This window comes from Mus pahari, chromosome 21, assembly GCF_900095145.1.
Source record: "Mus pahari chromosome 21, PAHARI_EIJ_v1.1, whole genome shotgun sequence".
Taxonomy (NCBI): Eukaryota; Metazoa; Chordata; class Mammalia; order Rodentia; family Muridae; genus Mus; species Mus pahari.
Genome location: NC_034610.1, coordinates 16716655 through 16727444, shown reverse-complemented (window position 1 = coordinate 16727444; position 10790 = coordinate 16716655). Strand labels below are relative to the sequence as shown.

Genomic DNA, 10790 nt, shown 5'->3' with positions numbered 1-10790 from the left:
TTCCTGGAACATATCCAGAGAACTCTACATTCCACTCTAGACATATTTACACCCCATGTGTACTGGTNCTTTATTCACCAGTGCAAAGAATTAATCAACCTAATTGTCTACCACCACATGAATGGATAATGAAAATGTTACACATATAAAANGGAAATCTATTCAGGTAAAGAGAGAAATGTAATAATAATTTGTAGGAAAATAACTGGACTTAGAATATGTACTATTAAGTGAGGTCATACATTACCAGAAAGAAGAAAACAGATCTTTCCTCATATGCAGAATCTACACAACAATATTTGCTTATGGAAACCATGTACATGTGGACACAAAAGAACACGGAGAAAAGAGAACAAGAAATATTTAATATCAGGGGTTGAGATAGGACTGAAAGCAGGTAATAACCACCAGTTATGAAAAAATACATAACACTAATAGCTTTTCTATTTCTAATTCATATGTTTTTTATTATAATGTTACACTTTTTGTGTGTTTTGGTGGTAGGTAAGTACATCAAAACATATCAGATATTGAAACTATTAAATCAAATGAGTCGCCACAGTTTTTGTTCCCAGTGACTAATTTAACCATATAAAAGCTCATTCGTTTGTACAGATTTTTCTCTGGTTATTTTCAGTGTGTGATTATGTTTGTTTGTTTCCAATGTGTCTTACAATAAAAAAATTATAAAAGCAGAAATTTAAAAGCTTGAAATACCTGAAAATATAGCATTTCTAGAAAAGAAGCGAACATGACCACAGACCTGAGACGCGTTTACTGGAAAATCATCCATTTCTGTTTCTCTTCTCTTCTCTGAGTTTCTCTTTTAGGAAAAAAGAATAGCCAACTTGTGGTCCTTTCATATAAGGGATCAAAAAGAAAAAGAAAAAGTAGAAATCAATACAAAAATCTATTAAAAAATAGTGTCAAAGCAGATAAAAAGATTCAAACAGCAGTATACTATGAGGTGTCCTGTCAATGATCCCAAAACCAAGACAACATGAGACCATATTTGAAGTTTAGAGGGAAAGTCACCATCAAGCATATTGTTGCATCTAGAAAAATAATCTCTTTAACTTGATGGAGCGATATAAGTGTATTTCAAGATAGTCCAAATTAACACAATTCGTTTCACTAATGAAGCCTAGTATATAATAAATTACAGGAAAATATGCACAAGAGAAATAGATGAGTAGCCATGAAAACATGGGAATAATAAATTTTATGTGGAAAATAGATAAATACAGCAGAACTAGGAAGTAATCATCCATAAGCAAAACAGCAAAAATACTAATTCTCACAGAGAAAGAATAATAGTACCCATAATCCTACCAACAACAACAACATAGTGAAAGCATGAGGAATAAAACTCCCATGAACAAAAAATGTAGCCATATGGACANNCTTCAATTAAATAAACAAATCCTCAAATTAAATAAATCTAGCATGTGACATAGCTCTTCTACTCCTTCGAATAAGCTCAAAGGAATCAATGTCCTACTCCACAGATGTTCACTGCTGCTCTACTCACAATAGCTTTAAAAAGGGAAACAATGTAAATGGCCTTCAATGGACAAATGGAGAGTGAAAATGTGGTGCATATACANTATGGAANATTATTGAGCTTTAAAGAAAATTAAAGTCATGAGTCTTTCAGGTAAATAGGTGGACTTATAAAAGATCACAGTCAGTGGAGTAACCCAGACCCAGAAAGACAGGCATTGCATGTTCTCTCTCATAGGAAGTTCCTAGCTCCAAATCTTCTGATGTGAGTTCACAACCTGGAGTATCTGCAGTAACCAGAAAACTAAAAACAGACCATGGTGGGATGGGGGTGGGGAATTAATAGAGAGGGGACTGACAGGGAAAATTAAATTTAAATTAAATTAAATTTAGATGACTAAATTTCCCCTTTAGTCATCTAAAGGGGAAATGGAAGAACGGTGGAATAGATTTAATTATGGAGAAGTAGCAGCTATGACTTCTGTCTTAGTTAGGGTTTTACTGCTATGAACAGACACCATGACCAACACAACCCTTAAAAAGGATATTTAGTTGGGGCTGGCTTACAGGTTCAGAAGTTCAGTTCGTTATCATCAAGGTAGGGGTATAACAGTGTCCAGGNAGGCATGGTGCAAGAGGATCTAAGAGTTCTTCTCTTCATCTGAAGGCATCTAAAAGACTGGCTTCCAGGCAGCTATGATGAAGGTTTTAAAGCCCAAGCCTANAGTGGCACACCTACTCCAACAAGGCCACACCTCCAAAAAATGCCACTCCCTGGGCCAACTATATACAAACCATCACAACCCAGAAGGATGAAAAAACTAAAATAAAAAAAAAAAAACAGTAAAGATATCTAAAAAGTCAAAAAGAATAACATTATTATCTATCCACCAATAATATCTATAATACATAAGTCTGTGGATACATATATATTTAGAATATAAACGAAAATATCTCACCTGGGGTGATAATGCTCCTCACAAGGGCCATAGATTTTTTTTTTAACAAAACCAACACCAGGCACCAGAACCATGCTTTGAAGTTGTTGGTCATACCTGCCAAAGAGACTGCTAATATATTATATGCTAACNGGCTTTCACAGTATAAGAAAGCAACATGCAAGCTTCCGAAGGAGAGAGCCAACCAAGCCTCCGACCCAGCTATGACAGACACCTATGGACCACAACAATGATCTGCACTGCACAATAACCTTAAGGGTTCAAGAGTGGCACATATACCTTGGTGGCAGCCAACAGCTTTTAATTGGAATTAAGACCTCAACAACAGGGAAATCACAGGTGGTACTGAAAACCTAGCCACATTTCCCAGGGCTAATGATGTCATGGATCTTGGAGAAGAACATACAAATACTACTTTACTAAATCAGCAAAATCCCAAACAGCATTCTAAATATTTATCCTATTTCACACAAGTAAATATAATCCTCACTCTCATTAAGAGAAGTTCTTTTAGTAAGACATGAAGGACATTACAGAAAACCACTATCAGTCAAAATGGAGTTGTGATGCTCAGTCCCAATTGACACATAAAGTAGCACAACTCCTGCACTAAGGCTCAGGCATCACCAAGCAAGAGGGCTGGGGATATGGGAAGAGTCAGAAGAATAGAGGTTTGCTGTGACATTGTGTCTCCTAGAAATGTCAGAGAAGCTACTTATATAAAATCATACAAATGTAGCTGTCAAAACCTGAGCTGAACAAGGATAATACCAAGAGACATGCTAACGTGGAAGGGAGAAAGCTCACCAGACCTTGGCCTTAGTCAAGCACTAGTGAATCCTGACAGCTGGAGGAATAGTCCCCAGAGGACAGTATACCATATGGTTATCCCATAGAAAGTGTTCATTTCAAAAAAATACAGGCTGAGTAGGTAGTACTGTTATGTTTGAGAATATAAAACAAAATACAACAATAAAAGGAAAACTTATTAAAATAATATATGCCTATGTAAAGTCTAGCTTTTTGATTATCTAAATTAAAAAAATAAAATCGATCAAAATAGCTTTATATCATTTTCTGTAATTGCTACTCACATAAATAAAACTTAATAGGGGTCAAGGGAGAGGTTCGATGGTTCTGAGCAAATGTTAATCTTTTAGAGACCTTTTAACAAAAAACTAAATAATAAAAATTAGTAAAGACAAATACAGAGAGAAAGAGAGAGAGAAAGAGGAAGAAGTGGAGGAGAAGGAGGGAGAGAGGGAGGGAGGGAAGGAAAACAAAATTAAAATTTCCTGAACTAACGAAGTTAATGAAACATCTGTACAATGAAAACTGATTTGTATGAAACGTCTGTACAATGAAAACTTTGATTTGTAGAAGGAACTGAAATAAACACTAACAAGAACATGGAAAGATGTTTCACTCAGACAGAATGGGAAATTTGCAGGATCTCTGGAAATGGTTTACATGATCAGTTCAAACTCTATGACACTTAAACTTCCCACAATATACTTCATAGAAATAGTGAAGAGAAGCCTAGAATTTGTCCTGATGCACAAATTCCCAGGGTACAGAACAACCTCAGGAAAATTGCAAGGCTTGAGCTACCCCATGTGCTTCCAGATCAGCCCGATGCAAGAGCAGCAGATCCAGAACCTGAGAAAGAATGCCACCAAATAACACAAACACAGGTTGCAGACTAGATAGCTTCTTCTTGAAATGTAAATAAATAATACTCCCTAAACTAAACATGTAAACAAACAGCAACATTCAAAAAATTGACACCAGATTAAAAGATATATATTTTCTACAAAAGATTTACTTCATATCTAAAGATACAAAATACTGACAAAGAGGGAATTTCCTTTAAATGCCATGCATCTGGAAAGCAGTGAAGAATGATGACCATAATTGTACCAGTGACAAAAAGGAATCAAGACAAAAGTATTAAACTACAAAATAAAGAATTTTCACAAATGGTATAATGGTCCATTCGATAAAAGTCCTTGTTCAACATGGGTGCATGTCACAAAACCCAGAATGGAGACATCTATGGTAGAATACATAAAACATGTGAAAACAGGCACCTTGACTATGTGCTTCTCGAACATGAGAAGACAACCTAAAAGGAGGTTTGACTTATCTAAAACTCCAAGCTATTCCTATTAAATCCTATTTGCATATTTTACAGAAAGTAATCCTAAAATTACCAAGGAGCAGCACAGAGCTGGGAAATACAAAGAGGATCATACCTAGAGGTGATCTCACAGAATATTGCAATCACAGCAATGGAAACCACTTGGAATTGTCATGATAACAGACAATAGGAGATCTCAAAGGGAAGGCAGGATACGTTTACAAATAATAGCTTCTGATTCTTGTCAAATGTCTGTTAGCATTACTTTTAGGAACAGAGAAATTAACAATAAAAGTTAAAGAATGTGCTAGAATACCAGAAGCTCAAAAACTCTGAAAACAATGAGTAAACCTAGATGTACTAATTTTCATCATTTTATAGTACATGAAAACCACTGAAAAGAAAACCATTTAATATTGGTATGTAGACTTGATCAGTGATGTGCATGGAATAAGGATAAATGTTGGAGTTCATCAAAAGACCCTCACTCACAAAGACCAGAGACTGCATTCGCTGCAAACCACAAGAGGTTTTTTATTGATCCAACATGTTGGGGACCCTCCTCTCAGCACTCAGGCCAGAGACAAAGACCCAGAACAAACAAAGAACACACTTTTTATACCTTATAAGGGGCAGATTTAGGCAACAGGATAGCTGGCTTATTCTAATTGGTATAGCAAGTAACCTTTTTAAGCACTGGTTGGTTTGTATAGGGTAACTAAGTAACCCTTTGGCCTAGTCTCTCACTTTGCCTGCCCTTGTGGTTTTTTGGCAAAGCAACAGTATGTTTTGAACTTATGGGTCAGCTATTAACCTAACAGCTATTAAATCACGGCTATCAATGTCAGGGAAATTTTAGCAGCAAGGTCAGGGTGGTTTGTGGTCTTTCTCAGAATTTAGTGTGGAGCAGGGTAGGGGAATTTCTCTGGGAACTGCTATCTTGTTATGGTTATTTTTCTGAGAACAGCTCATTTTGTTTTGGCAGCTGCAGACTTAGTCATTTTGACAGCTATGTTTCTGAAAGTCCCTTCAGAGGGGAAAAGGCTAGGTGGCCTTGAACTTATTTTGGATTCTACATAACATCACCCACACGCACAGTCAAATAAATTTTATTTGCCTCCTAGTATTCAATTTTTGTGTAGAAAGAATGGTAGGACAATTCTGAGGTGATTTTTCTCAGTGGAAGTCTCCAGAATTATTTCAAGTAAAACAGAATGTGGCAAAACTGACTTCATGTCCCACTTCCACATTCACTTGAATCCCTTGCCATTCCTTCACCAATCCTCCATCATACCTGGATCCTTAGCTACTGTCTCCTCTCTCTCCACCTTCCAGGTTTCTTTGTTGTGCTCCACAGGTAAGCAGGTCTGGGTGATCAGTGTGAGCCCTGCACATGAGAAAGAGATTCTTTAGGAAGCATGTTCATTCCTAGCACAGTACTGTGCTCAGGAGATAAAAAGAAAATTCTACAGTGATCTCCCAGTTCTCATGCAGTATCAGAATACTGAAAATATTTAGGAAGCATTTTCAGTTAGTGTAACTTGAACCTCACTTCCAATCAGAGCTCAGTCAAGTCTCAGAGACACAAATGGAATTGAATGATTGGGATGAGAATACTATACACTAGAGAGATTCTCTATTATGGACTAAAAAAGGATGGAAGCCTTCCACTCTCAAAGAACTCACAATTGCAGAATAACTTGCCTCTTCCTGAGGAAGCAAACTGTTCTCGCCCACACACACCAGAGTGCTGAAATTCTACAGAGCCTTCCCAGAGGGTCCTGACACTGCCTGTCCTCCTGGAAGAAGTCCACAGTCACACCAGTGGCTGGGAAACGACCACAAAAATACAAAACAGCAGTTTGAGTCGTTGTCCTGGTGCACACCTTTAATCCCAAATGTAGGGATTAAAGGCCTGTGCCAATACCACCTGGTTTATAATGCCCTAACTGAAAATACTGTGACCTATGCCCCCAAAGAGCATACTGTGCCTTTCCTGGTTCTAGCAACTCAGCACAAAACCACGTTTTTCTTTACTTTCTTTCTGTCCTTTTGAGGTTGTGTTTGTTGTTGTTGAGGCAGAAGCTCATCATGTAGCTCTGGCTTTCCTGACCTCACCAAAGAGACCAAGCTGGTCTCCAACTCTTTGATCTGCCTGCCTGTCCTCCTTCCCTCATGCTGGGTAAAGGTGTGTGCCAACAAGCCTGGTGAATTTAGAGCAGAATATTGCATTTACATTACGGAGTGCATGTCTCATATAGAAAGGTAATGGTGGCTACAGAGTTTACTTTTAAACTAATGGTTAAAACCATATCTATGAAACTCACAAAAAAAAAAAAACATACTTTTGGATTCAATTACATTTGCAGTCACTCCTTTCATGGCTGCTATCTAAAAGCTCTTCAGGAATGCCAAGTCACCAAGTATGGCCGCGGGTATAACAGGAGTTAGTCTGGATTAAAGTAAATTCCAAGAGCTTTGTCCTTTTCACCTAAACAAAGTGAACTGGTTTGCAAGCATCAAAAGATAAATTAAAATATTCTCCTAGACTACTCTACTATGAATATTTTGGCAATCTGGCGAACGATAAAAAACAAATCAGAATTACTTCAGTTCATATGAGCTAAAATGTGTTGACAACGGAAGAAATCCATAGCAAAACTTCAGAGCTTGCTTCCTTATGAACAGCAGAGAAACTGGTCACAGCCTGGTCCCCTCCCTCCCATTTCCCAGCCCCGCAGCTTCTCTAACCTGGGAGGATCCAGGGCGGTAGGGAGGCGGTTCCAGCCACTGCACTGCAGACTCCCCCAGGATTCCCCGCGCGGCGCCCACGGCTGCCCCGAGCTTTACCTCCCCGAAGTCCTCCTTGTGTTCTGACCCCAGGTCTGCACCACCGTGATTCCCCACGGTGCCGGCCTGCTTGCTCTGCACCTGAACAGGTCCTTGACACTTGGGCTTTGGCTCTCAGTACAACTACCCAGGCCTCAGTCAGCCGGTTCCCAGCTTCCGTTTACGTCACTCCCCTAACTCCGCCCACTCTGAACTCATTTCTACACCCCACACCCGCCTTAACCAACAACATCCTCACACCCTCTGTTTCCGGGTGACTGGTCCCGCCCTACGGAGACCACTCCCTCCCATTCTGTGTCAAGCTGCCTTCCTCACAGCTCCAGATGTCAGGCTGAACAGCCTCCCCACATGCTTGCTGCCAGCCTAGACCAGAAGTGGGAAGTGGATCTGTTAGGACGCTGCACCCAATGTTTGACACACACAGTGAGTTCTGAACCCTTCAGATCCAAGATAGCCTGGCACCTGGACTTGACAACCAGCCTCTGGGCTACATAGTTCATACCAAACAGCAACAGGCTGCCCCATCCCAACACACAAACATGAGAAGCCAAAATCCTGAAATTCTGACTGGAGAGAGACGTTTAAAGAACCTGGGTTTTGAAGTAAAAAGTATCTAAAGAAGTCAGAGATGAGGCTTTTGCTACCAGCCAGGGCAGAATTCATCCCGCAGTGTACTGCTTTCACCACAAGATGGCGGTCTTGCCAGTTTATTAACTCAGAAAGGCATTAGTCTTCTATGACTCATATGTAAGGTGCTCTGAGAGAAAACATACTTTCTTCCATCCTTCTTTCCTTTCTTTTTTTAATAGAGTAATGAATGCAGAGACTCTTGACTATCCCAGATACAGAAAATAAGTAAAATCTTAAACAGTCAGTTACACCATCAATCTCTACCTCTGGGGACACCACCAAGGAAGGGGTGGTTAGGAAATAAGAAGGGAAAGAGGAAAGGAAAGGCTAAGACACGACACACCATTCTCTAGACCGTAACTACTATTGTAATCAGTAACCAACAGCAGCTGTCTTTATCTTCATTGGCCTCACACAAGACCACAGTCAGTCTAGGAAAGGGAACGGCACACTTTACCTCTCAGATGTTGGCTATGGAGAGATTTCATAGATTCTAGAAGAGTCACTGCCTTTAGCACATCGGGCTCCAAACGCACAGTCTCACAAATGGCTCTGGTTCATNTCAGTGGATCACAAGCAATATGAATAGATATGGACACAGTAGAGTGACTGTTGCAATTGTGAACCATGATAGTGGAGAGAGAGGAGGTGAGAGTGGGCAGTATTTTATGTGAGCACACACATTCTGTGTNTNCATATTCACATATATGAGTGTGAAATAGTTAATAATAGAAATATTGGGACGATTCATTCATTCAAGACAGGATTTTACCATATAAACCTGTTTTTAAAGGCAAGGGTTTAAATGACTACATCAGTCTGTAATCTATTGCTTGGTAGCATCTGTATCTCATGGGATTGTTGTTGTTGTTTTTCGAGAAAGTTGACCTTGAATTCACTGAGATGAGCCTACTCTGGCTCTAGCATGCTAGGGTTAAAGACATGTGCCACCATGCTGGACTCATTATCTGCTTTAGAATGAGCTAATATCAAGAGTCAGGAGTTTTCATCAGTTTCTCTGTGGGACCCCCACATTTTATGGAGACTTCGGTGACTCACTGTAACTATTGGCTACAGGAGGCATGCAGCCAGCTCTTAGAGTTACTGATGGACTCACTGCACAGCAGGGGCATTTAGCCTTCCACCTCCAACCCCCCACCCCTGACTAGGCAAACATCAGTCATCAGCTTAAAAAGATAAGGTTCATAGGCAGTGTCTAGGAAAAGGCTAGCTTTTAAGCCTACCATTTGCAGCCCATGGTCTCTGCCGCCTGGCGAGCTGTCAGCTCTGGGGGGCATAGCTGTTTCTTATCCTGAGATTTGAACCCCTGGAATCATGCTCAGCAAACCAGCATGCATTTTAACCCTTACTCAGACCCTGACCACATAGCTAGGGGAAAACCAGACATTGGCAAGGAACCATCTCTCTTTCCTTCCTAGCTGCCATCATGGCGTTTATCTCAAAGGGATAACATGCCNTTTAGCCGGAAAACTGAAATCATTTAGATTAAAGGAAGTTTGTGCTATATGCTGGTTTCCCAAATGTTGTGGTAAATATTAATTGGGAGTTTCTACCCTGCATTAGATAATTTACTTCTCAAATAAAAACCACAAAACCTTTGTATTTATAATAAGCTTTAAAGCATTAGAGCTGAGCAGATATCAACCCTCTAAGGAATTTTGTTTATTTTCTGTCAATAACTCCATGATATAATTTGCCACCTTTCTCCTTGGCTGTTCTTATCCAACTGGCCGGTCCTCATGACCACTGTCTCATTATTCATCTACCCCAGGGCATCTTCTCCTCTCTTTACCTCTCTGCTCACGGTCTCTGCCTCAGACTACAAGCCTGGGCACTGAAACCTGACTACCTCCCTTCTGCCCAGCTACAGGCTGTTGACATCTTTATTCAAAAAATAGTTTTAAATTAAGGACCAAGGTTACATAACATAATGTGGTGTATGTAAGTATTTCTTAGTCCCTGGAGGCAAAAAGACCCTGGGGCAAGTATTTAGCACTACAATGCATAGCAACAGACCAGACCTCAGCATCAAAGAATTATTCAAAAAATTCATAAGAAGTATCGCTTTTTTATGTCAAGAATTATTAAATGTTGAGCTGCTTTACTGTCAGTTCTTTGAAGTTCTGATAGAGTCCTGTCATTGTGGTCTTGGGGTTGTCTTCTGGGTTCCATTGTACAGTTGCTTGAGTGACACTGCTACCTGTAGTCTATTTTATATTATTTTTTCATGTTGTTTACAATTGGTTCGTTATATGCACCTAGATACTCATTTATTTTAATTAGAGCTTACAATTTAGTATAACAGAAGTCTTTAATGTCAGCAGACATAGGATCCACTTATTAACTCACTCCTATCAAGTTGGTTGTGCCTTTACCTTAGGCAACTGTCAAAACATTACAAGCTGAAGGTGGTGGTGCACTCCTATAATCCTAGCACTCAGGAGGCAAAGCCAAGCAGGTCTCTTGTGAGTTTGGAGCCAGCCTGATCTACAGAGTTCTGTAAGGCCTCTCTCCAGTATGAACTCTCTGATGTGTACTAAGATGTACATACTGGGTAAAGGATTTGTCACATTCCATACATTTGTAAGGTTTCTCTGCAGTATGAATTTTCTGATGGGTTCTTAGATTTGAGTACCAGATAAAAGATTTACCACATTCCTTACATTTATAAGGTCTCTCTCCATCAT

At 39.6% G+C, this 10790-nt stretch overlaps 2 protein-coding genes across 2 annotated transcripts in view; both read right to left on the bottom strand.

The window, feature by feature from the left end:
* LOC110338283 (zinc finger protein 54-like) overlaps positions 1–2252 on the bottom strand; it is a 91818-nt gene extending 89566 nt beyond the window's left edge. Inside the window, exon 1 of the mRNA XM_029532854.1 lies at positions 2071–2252. The gene's annotated coding sequence lies outside the window, so the exon portion shown is untranslated. The remainder of the gene's footprint in view (positions 1–2070) is intronic.
* The window catches only part of LOC115062816 (zinc finger protein 117-like), an 11320-nt gene continuing 570 nt past the window's right edge, over positions 41–10790 (bottom strand). The window contains exons 2-5 of the mRNA XM_029533189.1: positions 7354–7605; positions 5897–5989; positions 2463–2558; positions 41–856 (exon numbers count right to left, since the gene is read on the bottom strand). Of these exons, the coding sequence (XP_029389049.1) occupies positions 786–856; positions 2463–2558; positions 5897–5989; positions 7354–7605 (512 nt within the window). The 3' untranslated portion in view covers positions 41–785. The remainder of the gene's footprint in view (positions 857–2462; positions 2559–5896; positions 5990–7353; positions 7606–10790) is intronic.